The sequence below is a fragment of the Phyllobates terribilis genome, unplaced genomic scaffold (assembly GCF_046119375.1).
Source record: "Phyllobates terribilis strain yellow unplaced genomic scaffold, ASM4611937v1 Scaffold_11__3_contigs__length_659146591, whole genome shotgun sequence".
In the NCBI taxonomy this organism is placed as follows: Eukaryota; Metazoa; Chordata; class Amphibia; order Anura; family Dendrobatidae; genus Phyllobates; species Phyllobates terribilis.
The window spans coordinates 30,536,945-30,559,764 of NW_027362771.1; the positions used below are offsets into that span (position 1 = coordinate 30,536,945).

Consider the following 22,820-nt stretch of genomic DNA (forward strand, 5'->3'; position numbering starts at 1 on the left):
TAACACAGATGGTTGAGTCTGCAGAGCTGTTTACTCATACTATAGCCTGGGAAACGGAGGTCTGCTCCAGAGCTTCTGTTAATCCAGACGAGGAAATGATCTGCACTGATGCCCAGAATCTTTATGAGTCGGATCCAGGACCAGATGAAGAAGGTTCTGAGCATAATGTAGACCCTCGTTCCCAAACTGTAACTCCTGTTGGTGGAGACAATGATGAAGATGATGATGAGACTCAAATACCTGATTGGAGCGACAACTTGACTTTTAGGTCAGGGCAGGAAGAGGTTGGCTCTGAGGACGACGGGTGTGAGATCCCACTTACTATCAACCCACAGTCAGCCAGTCGATGAGATCAGCAGAGGAGGTGGAGGAGGATGCTATCGACGACGAGGTTAGGTTGCGCCTTCCTGGACAGAGACGGAGTACTGGAAGCACGTCAACAACTGCATCCTCAACCACAACTCTGCCTCTGACCACAAGTCATGGTGGCTCTTCAGGTCGCATGGGCTCTAAGCCTTGCATAGCCTGGGCATTTTTTGAGATCGCTAAGGATGACCCAACTCATGTTATCTGTAACATTTGTCACCAAAAGCTAAGTAGAGGCCAAAAAAACAATAGTTTGAGTACTTTATGCTTGAACCTTCACATGGATATGAAGCATAAGTTGCAGTGGGAAGCTCACTGTGCTACAATGCGGCCTAGCGGGCCGGGCCAACCACCATCTGCCCCACCTGTGTCATCCTGGGGAGACTAAAAGCTTGAGGATTTTGGAAAATCACCTCACCAACCATTTTAAGCAACTCTGGGACAATTGATGCCACTTAAGTGGTGTCTGTGCCACAATTTTTGGAAAAAATGGAGACTCTTTTTGGAGTCCCCTTGCTGTGTTTTACATGATGTTGGCATCGGCAATTCCAGGTGGGTCGGGTCTCCCCCCCCCCTTTTAACCGTAAGAAACTACATACACTATGGCTTGGGGTAACACAGATGGTTGAGTCTGAAGAGCTGTTTACTCATACTATAGCCTGGGAATCAGAGGTCTGCTCCAAAGCTTCAGTGTCTGCTAGTCAGCGGAGTAGCCACCGCCTTTAGATCTAATTACAAATTTTTAACTGCATCTAGCCCAGGCAATACTTTGGGCCTAGTAGCAGTGTCTGCTAGTCAGCGGAGTATCCCAGCTGTTAAGCAAGCTACACCACCTGTGGTTTGGACACTTAATTTTTTCAAAGGAAATGCTTCGGGCCCCCGGGACACTCAGTGAAGAGCATCGGGGAGGCGCCCCAAGGCAAAGGGGCTGGGATTGGCGGTAGCACGCCTTGCGGTGGACCGCCAAGCTCGATCCTTATAAAAGCTATTTAACTGCAGCAGCTTTAGTGGACGCTACTGGAGCTGGAATTACCGCGGCTGCTGGCATCAGACTTGCCCTCCAATAGATCCTTGTAAAAGGATTTAAAGTGTACTCATTCAAATTACAGAGCCAATTTAAATTACAGAGCTTAGACCTGCCTCCACCGCGGGGGGGCTCGACCCACCAGCGGACAGGCACCAGTATTGGGAGAAGGGGGCTGGCCGTCAGGGTCCACCATGGCTCTGGCACAAACCCCTTGACACGGAGGTCGCACGGGCAGGAACGGACTGGCTGTGTCGGCTTCGCACTCCAGCGTAGTCCCTCTGCCCGCTCGCGCCCGTAACCTCAAAGGGATGCGCAAGCGGCTTTTCTTCCCAGGGCTGTTCCCCGCCCAGCAGGAACGTGGGGGAGCTCAGGTCGGCCTTCCACTGTACTCCCTTACCTCCCTCGCCCTCTTTCCTTCTTCTGTTCTCCATCTAACCCCTCGGCTCTGTGGTGTCCGCTCTCCCTCCAGCTCTCTCCTTCTCACAGGTGGACTACCACGTGTATTCACACTGTGGCGAATCTTTTGGGCCCAGGCATAAGAAGTTGTCGAGGTAATGGATAATATGTGCCCCCTTAGAAACGTCCATTACAACCCATTCGAGGAAGCAACTAAACGCCTCAAATAGTGAGCAGGATCTGGACCACCCCATGGGCAAACAGCGATCTATATAGTATGCTCCTTCCCAGAAGCAGCCCAATAGGTGGACACTATTCGAAGGCACAGGTAGTAAGTAACCGGAACGCCGCATCAATGTCTGTTTTGGCCATTAGGGTGACCCTTCCCAACTTCTTGATCCGCCTGATTGCCTTGTCAAAGGATGTACAGTATATACTACTGTACTTGGTTCCGCATCGATGTTGTCGTTTACTGACCTGCCCCTTGGATATGACAAATGGTGGATTAGTCCGAATGTATTGGGTTCCGTTTTTGGCACAACTCACAACGGGGATACTACTACATCTTGTAAGGAAAGTGTTCTGAATGGAACCGCCATTCTACCTAAAGATATTTCTTTTTTTCATTTTCTTGTCACGACGTCTGGGTGTTGGTAGGTTGATTTTAGATTTTTACTCCAGCCTTTCTTGATTTTAGAAGGGCATGACATGCCTATATCTGTCTCTCCCCCTCCTTTTACTCCTCCACCTCTTTTCTTTTCACATGACTATATGTACTTGTCACTTTTCCATGTGTTAGTTGTGTCTTCTGAGCAGTTTGTCAGCTTTTGGACACCTTTGAAGGTGTTTTCTGTGTGTTTCCATGTGTTTTTGTTTGCCTGCCATTGGTTTTAACGGTGTTCGACGGTGTTCGACGAACAGTTCGGCGAACACACCGGTGTTCAACGAACCGAACCCGAACACTACGGGGGTGGCTCAACCCACAACCTTAAACTATTACTGACACAGCAGACACTTATCCTGCTCAGCCACCAGCTCTAGTGAAACCATTACTAGAATTATGTCTACTTGAGAATAAGAGATTTTTTTCAGCCTATAAAATTGTCAAAAAATAATAAAGAAAAACATTTCATAATTAAAAAAATATAGTCATTTGCGTTTTGTAAAAAATAATGAACATCACAAATCAGAAAATAACATGGACATATTTGGTGTCCCTGTAATCGTAACGACACGCAGAACACAGCGATCAGATTATTTACGGGGATCGGTAAATGGTGTAAAAAAAATGGCGTGATTGATATTTTTTCTTTATTAAACCCATAAAAAATGTAATAAAAGTGTAATGCTGAGGCCATGTTCACACGTAGCCTAAATGCTGCGTTCTTTCTGCTGCTTTTTTTCTGCAGGTGTTCGCACCACTCAGCGCAGTAACAATCTTCTCTGATTATTGGTGTTTGCTGCTTTTCTTTTATGCGTTTTCCTGCTTATTTGATGCGATTTTGCCGCAGATGTGAAGCAAAGTTTTTAACTCTTTTTAACAGTACAGAAAAGCTTTGATTCTGCTCTTAAAAATGCAGCGGCGTTTTTTTTCTCCTTGCATTTTTTTCAGAAGAAGCCTATAGAGAGAAATGCTCCAAAATCGCAGAGTAGTGATGAGCGAGTGTGTATTGTTAACCCTTTCGGTGTGCGCGCTCGGGTGCTTGCAGAGTATTTTCGGCGTGTTTGGCATCTATGTTTGAGCCTCTGCAGCTGCATGTGTCGCGGCTGTTAGACAGCTGTGACACATGCAGGATGCCGTGACATGTGCAGCCGCGGCGGCACTAACATAACTGCCGAGCGTGCTTGCCGAAAGGGTTAACAATGCACGCTCGCTCATCACTACCGCAGAGTTCAGTAGCGTCTTCAGACGCTTCTATGTGGATACTTCATTAAGTGAAAAATCAAAGCTTTTCTGTACTATAAAAAGCACCTTAAAAACGCGGCTTCACATCTGCACCAGAAACGCATTAAATAAGGGGGAGGGGATTGTTATTGTGGAGTTTGGTGCAGACATCTGCTGAAAACAAAGAACACAGTATTTCTGCAACGTGTGAACACGGCTTTACAGACACAAAAAAGCCAGATGTCGTATAGTGAAGCTACATAAAGATGAGAAAGTTTTGGCGGCTCCAACTGTGAATGAGGAACAAAAAAAAATCTACACGTCCCAACAAGAGATGAGCAGGATGCACAGATGACGTTGGAAGATAAGAGATTCACGGCCTCCTGTCCAGCCGCCAGGTAGCACTGAACTGGACTGATCTGGACGCTGGACTGGAGACCCAGGAATCCATCCGCTCATCTCTAGTCCCAACCGTCCCGGATACAGCAGACAGTCCTGGATTTGGGTCTGCGCCTTGCAGTCTCAGCCGTCTGCTGAATTTCCCTCACTACCACCGCCCCTCTGACAACTCCTCCTGCCAGGGAAGAAAGATAATGGTAAATGGGCGTGGATTGGGGTATGGCCAGGTGCGTGGCCAAAATTTTCCCCGGCACGCTACGCGCACCTTTCTTTCTGTTCTTCAAAAGTTGGGAGGTATGGAATTTGATAACATTAGGTCATCACATTGAATAAGTTGTCATTAGTCTTGAGCGCAAGTGCTCGAGTCCCCACCCTGCATGTTTCACGGTTGTTAAACACCCAAAAAAACATACGGGGATCGTTTGTGCATGGTAGGCAATCCCGCAAGGTTTTTTTGTGTGTATAACAGCTGTGAAACATGCAGGGTGGAGACTCGAGCATGTCACTCGAGCACCCGCGATACTTGGTGCATGCCCGAGCACCCGATGTAGCAAGTAGCGAGCACTTGCGCTCAACACTGGTTGCCATATCGTCATGATTTTTTTTCTTTACTTTTGAAAAAAATCCCAACCCTAACACAGCCCCAACCCTAATGCAAACACCAAACCTAATACTACCCTAATACAACCCCAACCCTAGCATAACCTCAACCCTAGCACAACCCTAACACTAGCACAACCCTAACCCTATCACAACCCTAACCGTAATACTAGCACAACCCTAATAAACAAAAACCAGCAATTCAGGAATTGTTTTTTTGTTTTTTTTAAGCCACTCCACGTGTGGTAAAATTGATAAGGCAGTTTTATTCAGTCAGTACGTTTACAGCGATAATACATTTATATAGTTTTTTTATGTTTTGGTGCTTTTACACAATAAAAACTATTTTATAGAAAAAATATTTTTTTTGTATTGCTTTATTCTGAGAGCTATAACTTTTTTATTTTTCAGCTGATGGAGCTGTATGTCAGCTTGCTTTTTGCAGGACAAGATGAAGTTTTCAGCGGTACCATTTTTATTTATATTCATCTTTTTTATCGCGTTTTATTCCATTTTTTGTTTGGCGGTATCATGATAAAGCATAGTTTTTTGCTTTGTTTTTTATTTATTTTTCTTACCGTGTTCACTAAAGGGGTTAAATAGTGGGACAGTTTTATAGGTCAGGTTGTTCCGGACGCGGCGATACCAAATATGTGTACTTTTATTGGTTCGTTGTTTTTTTTCATAATAATATTTATTTATGGGTACAGTATAATTTTATTTTTTTGGATTATTTTTTCTTTTTTTATATATAATTTTACAATTATTTTTTTTCCACTTTCTGACACTGTTTTTTACTTTTACACTTTGTCCCACCATGGGAATTTCATTTTTTGCAGGCTGATCCCTTGCACAGCATGCTATGTAGGCTGTCAGCCCTACAGACACAAGTTAGGTAGAACGTGCACTGAGCACGATCTACATAACTTCCTGATGCCTGGTGACCCAGATGTCGTCATGACATCGGGTCACCATGGCAACGATTGAGACTGCATGCTCACAGCACTGGGTCGTTGATCCAAGGTAAGAAGGGCGCTCTTACCTCTGCTTGGTGCGATTGACTTTGATCTCAGCATTTCCGGAGTTAATGTGCCGGAATCTGTGCGGTACTGCTCCTGGCACATAGTACCGGTGTCAGCTGTGAGAATCAGCTGACACCCGGCGGCGATCGCGCCCGCACAGCCAGGGCGTATATGGTCCAATAGGCCCAGAGCGCAGATGCGTATATTTACGTCCGGTGTCAGAAAGGGGTTAAAGGATGCTGAGCACCAATATCTGATATACAGAGCTTTGCAATAAATTGAAGCTGTAATATAAGCTACACACCAAAATAAACTTAGATTAAGTTCCCACCATGAGTTTTTAGTAAGTTTTTGTTGTTGCGTATTTTTGTTGCACAAAAAAACTCAGCGTCTTACAGTTCCAGCAACTGGATGGTATTTCGAGAAATCTCATTCCCACTGTGCTTTTTTTTTTTTTTACAAAGCGTAAACTGACCTGTGGTGCATGTTTGAAATCTACAAAATGTCAATTTATACTGCAGGTACGCTGAGTTTTATGTGCAGATTTTCACCACAGAATTGCATCAGAAAATATATGCGGATGCGTATATAGTGCATTTCCGTAGCAAAAACGCACTAAAATGCAAGTAATCCACACACAACTACTAGGAAGTATCAAAAACAAATCAGCTTTACTGTATTTAACCCATGACATAGCAAAAAGAGACAAAAAACGCAGCGTCAAAAACGCGTTAGACGCATGTAAGGCGATGCACTCAACAATGCAATGAAAAAACCGCAAGTAACCTAACTTATAGGTGCAGAAATGCTACAGAAAATCTGCAACATCAAAAACTCACCAAATACTCGGCGTTAGACTACATTCACTATGGGCTTTGTTACTTTAAAAACATGGCACATCACCTTTGCCTTTTAGTCAATTTGTAAAATTTAGATCTGCCAGATTATTCACAATGAATGGCAACTTGTATGATTTTATAGTGTCTAGGAATAACACCAGTTCATCCACAAAGTCATAGATTGCAAATAGAAATCATTCATCTGGAATTGCTAGATTCCTGGATAATGCTTCCTCCGTAATGCACTGTGCCTACTGTAAGATTTGGTGAGGCGGAAAAAAGGTATGAAGCTTCTATTCAGTTTCTAGTCATGGCCCCTTATTTCCTTGCAATAGTAATTGAAATGATGACACACACAATGACGTTTCAGATAGCTGTATGCTCCAGCTTTGTGGTAACAGTTTAGGGAAGGCGCTTTTCCGTTTCAACATGACTGTGCTGCATAAAGCATAAGGTCCATAAATGTATGATTTAAAGGGAATCTGTCATGTCCTGAAACATTATTAACCAGCAGGTGTGGCGCTAATCTTCACGTTAATAGCGTTACAAAGCTGCCTGGCTGCCTTACATAAAGCACTGCTACTTTGAGAAAATGAACTTTATTTCTTTTGGGAGCTGCCGGTTTTCAGTCATAGGGACATGTACAGAGTGGGTTCAGTCTCTGCTCACAGCACTGCTCACTATACTGGCAATATGATTGACAGATCCCTGTGTGATGACTGTAGCCTCTCCATGCACTCCTCTATGACCAATAGCGGTGTCTCCTGGGCTGAGCTGGAACATGGTATTTTGATGCCCCAAGCAGATGAAGCCAATGGCGCCCTCCATATCTCCCAAGCAAAGGAATGGGTCAGAGACTAAGGCAACAGGACCCGTAATGCACTCTCCCCTCCCCCTAATGAATCAGGTAACGAGCTCTGAAGACCACTTCCACTAGAATTATTACCATTTTCACAAAAAAAAAACATTTACACAATACAAGGTATAAATAACGATATTATCCCTGACGGTCTATATTTTAAATGTTAGACCCCAGGATAGTCATTGAAACGAATATAGCTAAACTATAATGTGGTCCGTTTGGTTTCAATTAAGGTGTCCAGTATTTGGCGGATGCCCGCTAAACAGACCCCCATTATAGATAAAGGAATATGTCTGTAACGGGTCTGGGAGGTGGAACCTCTGAGCAACTATACAAAGGGGCAGTCCTTGTAAGGAAGCGGGTGGCTCCCAGGGAAGGGGGGCAGGTAGTCACGGCAAGTGACAGGGACAGTCTCTGGGTAGAAGGGCAGGAGGTCACGGCAAGTGACGGGGACAGTCTCTTGACAGGCGGATGGTCACGGCAAGTGACAGCAGGGTAAGAGTCTCTAGACGGGCAGGTGGTCACGGCAAGTGACAGCAGGGAAAGAGTCTCTAGACGGGCAGGTGGTCACGGCAAGTGACAGCAGGGAAAGAGTCTCTAGATAGGCTAGCAGGCAGGTAGCAGGTGAGCGCTCCCAGGTGAGCGGGCAAGAGTCTCTGGACAGGCAGGTGGTCACGGCAAGTGACGGCAGAGCCTCCAGGTAGGCTAGCAGGCAGGTAGCAGGTGAGCGCTCCCAGGTGAGCGAGTAAGAGTCTCTGGACAGGCAGGCAGGTATCAGGCAGGTATCTGGCAGGTACTTCCTGGTCCGCAGGTGGACTGATCCATAGACAGACTGGCAGGTGCTGGTAGGCAGACTGTCGGACCACAGGATAGCAAGCAGGTAAGCAGATATCAGGCAGGTATCAGGCAGGTATCAAGCAGGAATCTGGCAGGTGACTGGCAGGTAACTGGTAACGGGACCTGAGGGATGAAGCAGAGTTGAAAGGCTTTGCAACAACATTGCTCGGGCACCTCCATTTTGGAGGAGGTGCCTTATATATGGTGAGGTCCTCCGGCCAGTGGCCGGGGACTCCCTAGGACGGCGCACGCGGCCCCTTTAAGAGAGGGGGAGCGCGCTCGCCCTAAGCACAGAGGCCGGGAAGCAGCGCGCGCTGCCAGCAGAGCGGGAGGAAGACGCCGGGCACGGAGCGGAGCGGAGAGGTGAGGGGAACGGCGTCCCTGCCTAGCAGGAGGCAGGGACGCCGACGCTACAATATCTGATTGTATTAGTGTCTGTAATGCAACAAATACAGTTTGTTCTGGTTCTGGTGACGTATTCATGTACTGCTGGTAGTTCTGGTGCTGTATTCATGTACTTCAGGTATTCCTGGTCTTAATTTAAAAAAAAAACAATTTCCCAGGTTGAAGGCTACATTTCAGGATATTGACTGGGAGCAGCTACTGTCAACATGTAATAGTGATGCAAATGATAGATGAGAGTACTTTGAGTATGTATAGTTCAGTCAGACTGCAGAATGTATTCCTATAGGCAACAAGTATTGCAAAAATTAAATTCAAAATTACTTGCACTTATGCTTAGGAAGTCCATTAATGACAACTATGGGCATTTAAAATATATAAATCTGAGGGGATAGGGGATCAAAACAATTAAAGTAGAAAATAAACAACAGGTAGCCAAGGAGGTCAACACACATCTCAAGAAGTTCTTTAAAGGGAACCTATGGATAATCAGCTGATTCATTGTGCCTTAAAGCCATGCAGCCGGGGACTCCCTAGGACGGCGCGCGCGGCCCCTTTAAGAGAGGGGGAATGCGCGTGCGCGCACCCTAAGCACAGAGGCTGGGAAGCAGCGCGCGCTGCCAGCAGAGCGGGAGGAAGACGCCGGGCACGGAGCGGAGAGGTGAGGGGAACGGCGTCCCTGCCTAGCAGGAGGCAGGGACGCTGACGCTACAGTACCCCCCCCTTTAGGCCCCCCCTTTTTTAGGCCAGACAGAAATTTATCAAGGATGAGCGGGGCATGGATGTTCTCCCGGGACTCCCATGTTCTCTCCTCAGGACCAAACCCCTTCCAATCCACTAGAAAAAAGGTCCTTCCTCTTACCCTTTTGGTGGCCAGAATGTTCTCTACCTCAAACTCGTTTTTAGCGGAAACCGGAGCAGGAGGCGTACCTGTAGACTTGGAAAAAGCGTTAAATATCACGGGTTTGAGTAGAGATACATGGAAGGAGTTAGGAATCCGCAAATTGGCCGGGAGTTTCAATTTATAGGCCACCGGGTTGATTTGTTTGATAACTTCCAGTGGGCCGATGAACCGAGGCCCTAACTTGTAGGAAGGAATCTTGAGCCGGACATATTTGGACAAGAGCCAGACCTTATCTCCAGGACGGAATTGTGGTGGATCCAGACGTCTCTTGTCAGCCTGTTTTTTCATCCGCTCGGATGACTGAAGAAGTGTGGATCTGGTACTTTCCCAAATGGAGGAAAATTCGTTAACGAGAGATTCCGCAGCCGGATTGTCCACCGAGGCGGAGACGGGAAACGGGATCCGAGGATGCTGACCGAAGACTACTAAAAACGGGGATTTGGAGGAAGATTCGCTCTCGTGATTATTGTAAGAAAATTCGGCCCACGGTAAAAGATCCACCCAGTCGGAATGGTGAGCATTAACAAAGTGCCGGAGGTAACTGGTTAAAATTTGGTTGATCCGTTCTACTTGGCCATTGGACTGTGGGTGATAAGCTGAAGAAAAGTCCAAGGTGACCCCCAGCAGTTTACACATGGCTCGCCAAAAACGAGAGGTGAACTGAACTCCTCGGTCGGATACGATGTGGAGAGGAAGACCATGAAGACGTAAGACATGATGGATAAAGTCTTTAGCTAACTCTGATGCAGACGGGAGACCCGGCAGGGGAATAAAGTGAGCCATTTTGGAAAAGCGGTCAGCGACCGCCCATATGACCGTACAACCGGCAGAGACAGGGAGGTCCATTATAAAGTCCATAGCTATATGCTGCCACGGGGCAGCAGGTACAGGAAGAGGAAGGAGACGGCCGGCTGGCAGATGTCTCGGAACCTTGTTGCAGGCGCAGGACACACAGGCTGAAACAAAGTCTATTACGTCCTTGTGCAGGGTAGGCCACCAGTAATGCCAGGTAATAAGCTGGAGGGTCTTTTTCTGACCAGCGTGGCCAGCTAGCTTGGACGAGTGTCCCCAGTGTAGAACCTTCTCACGATCAGGAACAGTTACGAACGTCTTACCGGGTGGAAGACGATTTAGATTCACGGGGGTCACCTGCATTACTTTGGCGGGGTCGATGATGTGTTTAGGCTCCTCCTCAAGATCAGAGACCAAAAAGGATCGGGATAAGGCATCAGCTTTGATGTTTTTGTCAGCCGGGCGAAAATGAAGAATGAAATTAAAGCGGGCGAAGAACAAGGACCACCGGGCTTGACGCGGGTTAAGTCTCTGGGCACTCTGGAGGTAAGCCAAGTTCTTGTGGTAAATTATTACCGGGTGAAGAGCCCCCTCGAGCAGGTAACGCCACTCCTCCAGTGCCAGCTTAATGGCCAACAATTCTCGGTCTCCTATAGAATAATTGCACTCAGAAGAGGAGAAGAGTTTGGAGAAGAAGCCGCAAGTTACCATTCTTTGGGAAGACGACTTTTGGGTAAGTACTGCTCCGGCTCCGGAGGAGGAAGCGTCGACTTCTAGAAAGAATTGTTTGTTGCCGTCCGGACGATGCAGCACAGGGGCGGAGGAAAAAGCTCGTTTTAAGGAAAGGAAGGCCTCCTCTGCTTCGGGCGGCCATTCTCTGGGATTAGCGCCCTTACGGGTTAGCGCCGAGATAGGGGCAGTCCGGGAAGAGAAGTGCGGAATGAAGAGGCGGTAGTAGTTGGCGAAGCCCAGGAACCGCTGAATAGCCTTCAACCCCTCTGGTCGGGGCCACTTCTGGATGGCAGACAATTTCTCAGGGTCCATTTGTAGGCCGGTCTGAGAGATTATGTAGCCCAGAAACGGAAGCAAGGTCTGCTCAAAGAGGCACTTCTCATATTTAGCGTAGAGGTGGTTCTGCCTGAGCCTGAGCAGGACCTGACGAACGTCCCTCCGGTGAGTGAGAAGATCCGGAGAGAAGACCAAGATGTCGTCCAGGTACACCACCACGCAGGAGTAGAGAAGGTCACGGAAGATGTCATTGACCAACTCTTGAAAGACGGCGGGAGCGTTACAGAGACTGGAGGGCATTACAAGATATTCATAGTGGCCGTCCCGGGTGTTGAATGCCGTCTTCCATTCATCCCCCTGACGGATACGGACCAGATTATACGCTCCACAGAGGTCCAGCTTGGTGAAGATTCTAGCCCCCCTCAGACGGTCAAATAATTCAGGAATGAGCGGAAGGGGGTATTTATTCTTCACTGTGATCTGGTTAAGGCCTCTATAGTCTATACAGGGACGGAGTGAGCCGTCCTTCTTTTTGACGAAGAAGAAGCCTGCTCCCGCCGGGGAGGTAGATTTCCGGATAAATCCCCGGGCCAGATTCTCCTCAATATATTCAGACATGGACCGGGTCTCAGCAGCGGACAAAGGGTAAATACGCCCACAGGGAGGAGTAGCGCCGGGCATCAGGTCAATTGGGCAGTCATATGGTCTATGAGGGGGTAATGTCTCTGCTTCTCTTTTATTAAAGACGTCCGCAAAAGATCAATAGGGAACCGGTAGGCCGGGTAGATTGGCTGGGGTAGGAGAAGGACGAGCAGGATGAACGGGAACTAAACAAGTCTTATGGCAGTCCTGTCCCCAGCGAAAAACCTCTCCGGTCTGCCAATCAAGCATGGGTGCGTGTCTCTGGAGCCAAGGTAGGCCTAGCAAGAGGGCGTGAGAGAGACCAGGCAGAACATGGAAGAAGATGCTCTCAGAGTGCAGCATTCCCACCTGCAGAGTTATGGATTCGGTGATGAGTTGGATGGGATGTGGTAAGAGGCCCCCATCCACGGCGGCGACAGATAAGGGTACAGCCAGAGGTTTGGTGGGGATGCGGTATTTCTCTACCAGGGACTGAGAAATTAGATTTCCGGCAGCTCCAGAGTCAAGTTGAGCCAGTTCAAAATAACGATTCTCCCCGCAGATGATAGAGACCGACAGCATTAGAGATGGAGAGGGTTTATTTCTGTCTAGGGTGACCTCTCTGAGCGATCCTAGACACAGGCGTTTCCCGACCTCTCCGGGCAGGAACGGATCCGGTGCTCCTTACTGCCACAGTAGAAGCAGCTCCCCTCGGCACGGCGTAATTCTTGACGGGTCTTGACCATCTTGGTCTGGTCGACCTGCATAGGCTCAGGTGAGTGCGCCGGAGGAGAAACGGAGGAAGTGATGGGTCTCTGGAAGGTAGGGGCAAGGCGTGGAAACCTCCTCTCACGGGTGACCTCTTTGGTGCGCTCCTGGAACCGGATGTCAATCCGGGTGGCAAGTGTAATTAAGTCGTCGAAAGTGGTAGGAATGTCCCGACCGGCGAGTTCATCTTTAATACGGCCGGACAGACCCTCCCAGAAAACGGACACCAGGGCGTCGTTATCCCAGGCAAGCTCCGAAGCAAGGGTACGGAACCGTATGGCATATTGGCCCACGGTGAGACTTCCTTGGCGGAGGCGTAGCAGAGATGAGGCGGATGAGGTCCTCCGTCCTGGTTCGTCGAAGACCTTCCGGAAAGCCGAGAGAAAGGCTGGCAGATTGGACACCAGGGGGTCTCCTCTCTCCCATAGAGGATTTAGCCAAGCCAGCGCCTCCCCCGTGAGATGGGACATGATGAAGGCTACTTTGGCTCGGTCGGTGGAAAACTGATGTGCCAACAGTTCGAAGTGCAGAGTGCACAGGTTAATGAAGCCCCGTGCCTGACCGGGATCTCCGCCAAAACGAGGCGGGGCGGTGAGGTGGGGACCGGGAAGAGATGCCATGGAATTGATGGGCAGCGACGCTGCCGGGGTAGGAGTCATGCGACTGGAAGCCGGTCCCGAAGATGTAGCCAGTGTGTCCAGGCGGGAGTTAACACTACGCAGGTGACTCAGGATGGACTCCTGTTGGGACCTCTGACGGGACAGTTCATGGCATAGGTCCAAGAGCGAGGGAGCTTGGGTGCCACCGGGTTCCATGGCCCGAGCAAACTGTAACGGGTCTGGGAGGTGGAACCTCTGAGCAACTATACAAAGGGGCAGTCCTTGTAAGGAAGCGGGTGGCTCCCAGGGAAGGCGGGCAGGTAGTCACGGCAAGTGACAGGGACAGTCTCTGGGTAGAAGGGCAGGAGGTCGCAGCAAGTGACGGGGACAGTCTCTTGACAGGCGGATGGTCACGGCAAGTGACAGCAGGGTAAGAGTCAGGTATCAAGCAGGAATCTGGCAGGTGACTGGCAGGTAACTGGTAACGGGACCTGAGGGCTGAAGCAGAGTTGAAAGGCTTTGCAACAACATTGCTTGGGCACCTCCATTTTGGAGGAGGTGCCTTATATATGGTGAGGTCCTCCGGCCATTGGCCGGGGACTCCCTAGGACGGCGCACGCGGCCCCTTTAAGAGAGGGGGAGCGCGCTCGCCCTAAGCACAGAGGCCGGGAAGCAGCGCGCGCTGCCAGCAGAGCGGGAGGAAGACGCCGGGCACGGAGCGGAGCGGAGAGGTGAGGGGAACGGCGTCCCTGCCTAGCAGGAGGCAGGGACGCCGACGCTACAATATCTGATTGTATTAGTGTCTGTAATGCAACAAATACAGTTTGTTCTGGTTCTGGTGACGTATTCATGTACTGCTGGTAGTTCTGGTGCTGTATTCATGTACTTCAGGTATTCCTGGTCTTAATTTAAAAAAAAAACAATTTCCCAGGTTGAAGGCTACATTTCAGGATATTGACTGGGAGCAGCTACTGTCAACATGTAATAGTGATGCAAATGATAGATGAGAGTACTTTGAGTATGTATAGTTCAGTCAGACTGCAGAATGTATTCCTATAGGCAACAAGTATTGCAAAAATTAAATTCAAAATTACTTGCACTTATGCTTAGGAAGTCCATTAATGACAACTATGGGCATTTAAAATATATAAATCTGAGGGGATAGGGGATCAAAACAATTAAAGTAGAAAATAAACAACAGGTAGCCAAGGAGGTCAACACACATCTCAAGAAGTTCTTTAAAGGGAACCTATGGATAATCAGCTGATTCATTGTGCCTTAAAGCCATGCAGCCACTGCATTGAAAGCCCGGCTACCAGGAGGAAATGAATTTTATTCCTCCCAGCAGCCTCTGGGTTTGCTAGGTTGGGACCATCTGGTCATCTGGAACCCTTGGAGATACTCGGACAGAGCCAGGTTGGGACAATGGGGTCACCTGGAAGCCATGGAGTTGTTCGGAGAAGCCAGGGTGGGACCCTCGGGTCTTCTGGCCTTGTACCTCAACGGACTGTCAGCTTCCTAAGCTTGCTGCTACCTCCTCTCTGTGGGTGCTCACCAAAAGCGGGGGACCACTGGTTGAGGTAGTTGACCCTGGAAGTCCCAAAGTCGCAGCTATTCTATTCCAGGGAGGCCAGCGGAAGGGTGAGACTGTGTAATTTTGCACTATCTTGGGTATTTGCTGGGACTGTTGTATATGTTTATTGTCTGTTTGGTGGTTCAATAAAGCATTGCCACACTGCTTTTACCTTCATCCTGTGTTTTCTGAGTAGTATTACACCCCCGGACCTTCACACAGCTGTGTTGGCTAAAAATTACTTCCTGTCCTGTTCAATGGACTACCGCATAGTATGGGGGGACTAAACCTATCACCCCATTCAAACGCCATGCCTATAAATATCCAGCTAGCAACTCTGACTGACTACCCCTGACAAAGCTGCCCTTAGTAACGACACGCGTTGGGTCCTACCCACTGCAGGTACTGTATATTGCCTTGGTTCATCTGGTAAGACTTGACCGTTTTTCTACTACTCCTTTGAACTTGTACCAAATTGTGAGGAGCCTTATGTTCGGGCTCATATATGTTTAATGCGCTTGCCATTTATACCTTGCATTATGTTTTGTATCTGTTTTAATCAGTCACAGCATGTATGATTCTCCTATGATACAAATGTTGAACTATTTAACATAATATATACCTGCTGAAGAGACTACTTTGTTGGACTATTGCATCCAACCTCTTCACCTGCACTTTGTCAATTTTTAAATGTTTTTAATCTTTTTGTTTGAGTTTTTTTCTTTGTCAGTCATGTTTAATAAAAATGTTGCATTTTTTTAGATATTTGGGTGTGCACAATTACAATGATTCCCCTGCATTTTTCTCTCCCTATTATATTGCATAGATTTTATGTAATATACCAACACAATGTAGCAAGTATTTTTGAAGTGCAAAGAAAATTATACTTGGATTTCTAATTATTTTAAAAATATAAATCTGAAAATTATGACATGCGTTTGTATTTAACCCCTTTGAGTCAAAACTTTGTAGGTCCTCCTCTCACTGCAATTACTGCTGTAAGTCTTTTGGGGCATGTCTCCATCAGCTTTGCAAATGTAGAGGCTGATAATTTTTCCTATTCTTCTTTGGATACCACTAGCTCTAGCTCAGTGAGATTGGATGGAGAGCGTCTGTGAAGAGACATACCCAAAAAGACTTGCAGCAGTAATTGCAGCAGAATACGGTCCTACCAAGTATTGACTCAAGGGGGCTGGATACAAATGTCACAATTTTAAGATTTATATTTTAAAATTTTTTAGGAAATCATGTATCATTTCCTTTACACTTCACAAATACTTGTTAATTAGTGTTGGTATATCGCATAAAATCCCAATAAAATACCTTAAAAGTTTGTGGGTATAAAGTGAAAAAATGTAGAAATATTCATGAGTTATGAATACTTTTGCAAGGCAATGTGTGTGTATATATATATATATATATATATATATATATATATATATATACACATATATATATAAATATATATATATACATATATTTCAGTGCTCAGCATAAATGAGTACACCCCTTTGAAAAGTAAGATTTGATCTATATTTAAGTGTAGACAAGAACAATTTCCGAAACTTTAAGAGGACTGAAAGTAAGGTTAAAAATAACATAACTTTTATTTCAAAATCTTCAGTTTTGCTCAAATTAGTTGATGCAAAAATGAATATACCCCACATCAAAAACCACTACATCTTGTATTTTGTATGACCTCCATGATTTTTAAGGACAACAACAAATCTTCTAGGCATGGAATTAACAAATTGGCATCATCTCTCTTTTTCCATTCTTTAACAATGACCTATTTTAGAGCCTGGATGTTGGATGGAGAGTGATGCTCAACTTGTCTCTTCAGAATTCCCCATGGGTGTTCGATTGGGCTCAGATCAGGAGACATACTTGGCCACTGAATCACTTTCATCCTGTTCTTTAGAAATACAACAGTGGCCTTAGATGTGTGTTTTGGATCATTGTCATGTTGGAAAAGTGCACGACTACCAAAGGCACAAAGTGATGGTAGCATCTTCTCTTTCAATGTAGAGCAGTACATCTGTGAATTCATTTTCTTTGTTAAAGCACCACTTCTTGCGTTTTTTGTTTTTTTTTCACCTCTGGAGTGCTGCTTTAAACTTAAGTTCCCTGCCCCCGATCATATACTCACCCTCCGTAGTCTTCACAGTTTTTCGGCGCCGGTCTGTTCATGAAACACTGGTGCAGCCGACAGGTCACAAACTGGAGATGAAAATGCCAAAAGGTGAGAGACAGACAGGGGGCAGGGGACTTGGATTTTAGGCACCATTCCAGTGGTGCAATAAAAAAAGATGCTGGAGTGGTGAAGTAATGCCCTTTTATAGTTAACTGTTTGTTGAACACCTGTTAAATGAATAATTAGACTTACCCGTGGTTGAATTCTTGTTCATTAGAATATTGTAGGCTATCCTTTAGCTTTTCTCATAAGATTTTCATTGGGGTGTACTTATTTTTGCAACATGGTCTTGAATGAATTTGTTGTGAAAATTACTTTTTTGGGCGTGCAAAATAACTAATCTTGTTTTCAAACAACATTTGTGTGAGTATTTTGTAGTGTGGTATCCCATAGAAAATGTTGACTCTGAGCATATACTGTATATATGCTCGAATAATAATCAGTACAAATAAGTCATGACTTGTTGCATATATTTTGTTAGGTGCCTTAGACAACAACGGACTTTTATCACGTCCAGATTCTGACGGATCTCTGAACTCTGCAACGAGCATGGATTTAAGCATCATCTCTTCCTTTTCTGGGAAATCTGAGGTACATAACATACAATACATATATCCTCCTATTTATCAGGTGTTGTGTTATTTAAAGTACTAGAAATACATCCAGTCATCTTTATTTTTCAGTATCTTGTAAAAAGGAGTTGTCTAGTCTCACCATATTGATAACCTATTCCACAGATAAGTCATCAATATGAGTTCGGTGGGGGTCAAACACCTGGCGCCTACACTAATTAGCGGAATAGAATAGGAGCTGTTCAGCTTTCCAAAGAATAGTTGCTGTTGTGCAAAACCCTGCAGCAGCTGTTAAATGCTGAATGGCGCCGCGCTTTGAAGCTCCGCTCCATGTTTTCACATCACACAGCCACTGGAGCTGTTTTCAGCTGATCAATCCTGTACAACCCTTTTTTTAGAGGACCTTCCATCAGTTTGAGCATATTAAACTGGCCACATCATGAAATAGCATAGCAGCTGCAGAGCTAAATACAACATATTTTTTAATTTTTAATTTCTCCTCTCCATTGCAGAGATATTAGCTTGTAAAGTTTAGTTTATGATTTATGTTATAATTCAACTGGCCATTACCAGAGATTTATCTCTGGGGGTGTTTACTTCTTCCCCTGCATGAGGTTGACCAATCATAAATAGTCAGCCTCATAAACGGGAGAAAAGTACATGACCTCCTCTCCTCACTTTTCTCATAGAATCATAGAATCATAGAATCATAGAATGGTAGAGTTGGAAGGGACCTCCTGGGTCATCTGGTCCAACCCCCTGCTCAAAGCAGGATTCACTAAATCATCTCAGACAGATGTCTGTCCAGCCTCTGTTTGAAGACGTCCATTGAAGGGGAACTCACCACCTCTCGTGGCAGCCTGTTCCACTCATTAATCACCCTAACTGTCAAAAAGTTTTTTCTAATATCTAATCTGTGTCTCCTCCCATTTAGTTTCATCCCGTTGCTTCTAGTCTTTCCCTGTGCAAATGAGAATAAAGATGATCCTTCTACAATGTGACAGCCCTTGACATATTTGTAGACAGCTATTAAGTCTCCTCTCAGTCTTCTTTTTTGCAAGCTAAACATTCCCAAATCCTGCAACCGTTCCTCATAGGACATGGTTTGCAGACCAGTCACCATTCTGGTCGCTCTTCTCTGAACTTGTTCCAGTTTGTCTATGTCTTTTTTAAAATGTGGTGCCCAAAACTGTACACAGTATTCCAGATGAGGTCTGACCAAAGAGGAGTAAAGACCGATAATGACTTCACGTGATCTAGACTGTATGCTTCTGTTAATACATCCCAGAATTGTATTTGCCTTTTTTGCTGCTGCATCACACTGTTGACTCATGTTCAGTCTATGATCTATTAGTATACCGAAGTCTTTTTCACATGTACTGTTGCTTAGCTCTATTCCTCCCATTCTGTATATGCTTTTTTCATTTTTATTGCCCAGATGTAGTACTTTGCATTTTTCCCTGTTAAAAACCATTCTGTTGGTTGCTGCCCACTGCTCCAGTTTATTTAGGTCTTTTTGAATCCTCTCTCTCTCTTCTCTAGTATTAGCTATCCCTCCTAGCTTTGTGTCATCAGCAAATTTAATCAGTTTACCCTCAATTCCTTCATCTAAATCATTGATGAAGATGTTGAACAATACAGGTCCCAGGACAGAGCCCTGTGGTATCCCACTTGAGACATTCATCCAGCTGGATGTGAAGCCATTTACAACCACCCTTTGAGTCCGATCACTAAGCCAGTTATGAAACCACCTAACAGTTGCCTGGTCCATTGCATACTTGGTCATTTTTTCAATAAGGATGGTGTGAGATACTTTGTCAAATGCTTTGCTGAAGTCAAGATATACTATATCTACAGCATTTCCCTGATCCACCCAGTCAGTGATTCTGTCATAGAAGGAAATTAAGTTAGTCTGACATGACTTGTTAGTTACAAACCCATGCTGACTCTGGTTAATCACTTCATTCTTATCCAGGTACTTACATACATGATGTTTAATAATTTGTTCAAAGATCTTTCCTGGTATAGAAGTCAGACTCACCGGCCTATAGTTCCCTGGGTCCACCTTCTTCCCCTTTTTGAAGATAGGAACAACATTTGCTCTTCTCCAGTCTTCTGGGACTTCTCCTGTTCTCCAAGAATTTTCAAAGATTATGGCGAGTGGTTTTAAAATTTCTTCTACGATCTCCTTCAGTACTCTGGGGTGTAATTCATCTGGACCTGGAGACTTGAACTCATTTATGTTAGCTAAATATTCCCTCACAATCTTTCTGTTTACAGATAACTTGGATTCTTCTATTCCTTTAAAAGGACAGTGAAAATCAGTTGATGTTACATTTTCTTTCTGAGAGAAAACAGATGCAAAATAGGAATTAAAAAGTTCGGCCTTCTCAACATCCTCTCTTACCATTTCTCCATTTTCATCCTGTAAAAATCCTATAGCATCTTTGACTTTTCTTTTACTTTTGACATACCCCCAAAATCCTTTTTTATTGCTTTTGACATCTCTTGCAAGCCTTAATTCATTGTCAGCTTTAGCTAACCTGATACGTGCCCTGCAGGATCTGCAGACTGCATTATAATCTTCTTTAGATATGCCTCCCTCTTTCCATTTAATAAACATTTCTTTCTTTCTTTTTAGCATGTGTTTAAGTTCTGTGTTCATCCATCCTGGTTTCCTTAAATGCTTCCCATTCTTCCTACTTTTCGGGATTGTTAACGATTGTGCTTTGAGAATCTCATTTTTAAAAATTTCCCATCCTTCCTGGACATTTTTGTCCTTAAGGACATCCAGCCATTGGATCCCTCCTATTCTCTTTCTGAGTCTCTTAAAATCTGCCTTTCTAAAATCTAACCTTGAAGTTTGAGTCTTCACATGTCTTCCTCCTCTAGTTATCCAAAATTCTATAATAGCATGATCGCTGCCTCCTAGGGTCCCAGCCACCTTTACCTCCTCAACCATTTCCTCCCTGTTTATAAGGATTAGATCCAAAGTAGCAGATCCCCTTGTTTTCTCCCCTACCTTTTGGAAGATAAAGTTGTCAGCAAGAGAGGATAAGAATTTGCTTGACCTGTTAGTTTTACTTGAGAGAGATTCCCAACAAATGTCTGGATAGTTGAAATCTCCCATGACCACTACGTCATATTTTTTGGAGAACTTGGTCATTTGATACATAAAGAGTTCATCCATATCTTCAGCTTGCCCAGGTGGCCTGTAGTAAATGCCTACAATGGTGTCCTTTCCGTTGTTCTCTCCTTGTATTCTTACCCAAACAGTTTCCACAGAACTCCCAGTCTCTGAAGCTTCAATCTCTGTGCAGATATACGCTTTTCTAACATACAATGCGACACCTCCTCCTCGTTTATCAATTCTGTTTCTTGCAAATAAGTTGTATCCTTTTAGCCTTTTATTCCAATCATGTGTATCGTCCCACCAAGTTTCAGTGATTCCAATGACATCATATTTCTTTTCCTGCATTAGTAGTTCCAATTCTCCTTGTTTGTTGCCTATGCTTTGTGCATTTGTATAAAAACATTTTAGTTTGTGATTGGTTTCTCTTCCTCCCATATTTTTATTTAGATTTTTTTGTCTTTGTTCTTTCTTTCCACTTCCAGTAGCAGAGATCTCAATAGTATTTGTCAGCTGTATGGCTTTTTCTGGCCTTTTGCTTCCCTTCCCACATTGTTCTAGTTTAAAGCTCTCCTGATGAGTGTAGCAAGGCGACTTCCAAATACATGTTTTCCAGTCTTCGTAAGGTGCACCCCATCTCTAGCAAGTAGTCCATCGTATAGGTAATTCATTCCGTGATCCAGAAATCCAAATCCTTGTTGACGGCACCATCGACGTAGCCAGTTGTTCACCTGTAGAATCTTATTCCACCTCATTGTTCCATGGTCATCCACTGGGAGGATGGATGAGAAGACCACCTGCGCTCCCAATTCTTTCACTTTCTTGCCTAAGTCTTCAAAGTCACTGCAGATGGTTTCCAGGTCCTTTCTTGCGGTGTCATTTGTCCCCACATGTATTAGCAGGAATGGGTAGTGATCTGTAGGTCTGAAGAGTCTTGATATCCTGTCAGACACATCTTTAATTTTTGCTCCAGGAAGACAGCACATTTCTCTTGAGGTTATGTCTGGTCTGCAGATAGTGGCCTCTGTTCCTCTTAACAGGGAATCCCCCATGACCACCACTCTTCGTTTTTTCTTCACAACATTCTTCTTTCTCCATCCAGGAGGATTCTGAGGACTTACAAGGTTATTCATTGCTGGCAAAGTCTTATCTTGCTGTATTTCTTCAAGGTTCTCTGTTGCTACTGTGTATAGATACTACAAAGCTGAGTTATGTATTTTTGCAAACACTTCCATTTCTCACCTTACAGCAGTCAGTGTGGAGGGAGCGTCCGAGTTGACAGCACTGTGAGATTAGATCTGCAAGAGTTTGTAATGATCAGGGCCGTCATACTGGCATATGGGGCCCGTTCTTCTGCTCACCGGGCCCCAGCAGCAACATTCTGCTGATTCAGTATTGAAATTAGAAGCTTCCTGCACAGCAATGGTTAACAGCCGCCAGCCAATCACAGGACGGCAGGTGACATCAGCATTCACGCACAACACTGGTGTATGACGTCACTGTCATGCGCCATCATCCGTGCTTCCGGTGATGGGAGAGCTGGGCACCGCTGGAGCGCCAGAAAGTAAGGAGAAACTTTTTTTTTTTTTTTTTTAAAGACGCACTATGGGAGCAAGATGCAGAGATGTGGGGGGCAGAATGGTAGATATTGGAGGCAGAATGGGAGACATTGGGGGCAGGATTGGAGACATTGAGGGCAGGATGGGAGACATCGGGGGCAGAATGGGAGACATTGTGGGCAGGATGTAGACATTGGGGGCAGGATGGAGACATTGAGGGCAGGATGGAGGCAAACGGGGGCAGAATGGAGACAATGGGGGCAGAATGAAAAGACATTGGGGGCAGGATGGAGACATTGGGGGTAGGCTGGAGACATTAAGGGTAGAATGGAGGCATATGGGGCAGAATGGAAACATTGGGGGCAGAATGGAGACATTGGGGGCAGGATGGAGACATTATTAATGTAGGGGCTAATTATAGGATATTATTACTGCTGTGATGTATTTTATTTTTGAGGATAGTGT

At 45.5% G+C, this 22,820-nt stretch overlaps 1 protein-coding gene across 3 annotated transcripts in view; it reads left to right on the forward strand.

Moving 5' to 3' along the window:
* Positions 1–22,820, forward strand: part of RGS14 (regulator of G protein signaling 14) — a 311,115-nt gene that overhangs the window by 201,908 nt on the left and 86,387 nt on the right. For all 3 annotated transcript variants that reach the window (XM_073651170.1, XM_073651171.1, XM_073651172.1), the window contains one exon: positions 17,576–17,685. In XM_073651170.1, the coding sequence (XP_073507271.1) occupies positions 17,576–17,685 (110 nt within the window). The remainder of the gene's footprint in view (positions 1–17,575; positions 17,686–22,820) is intronic.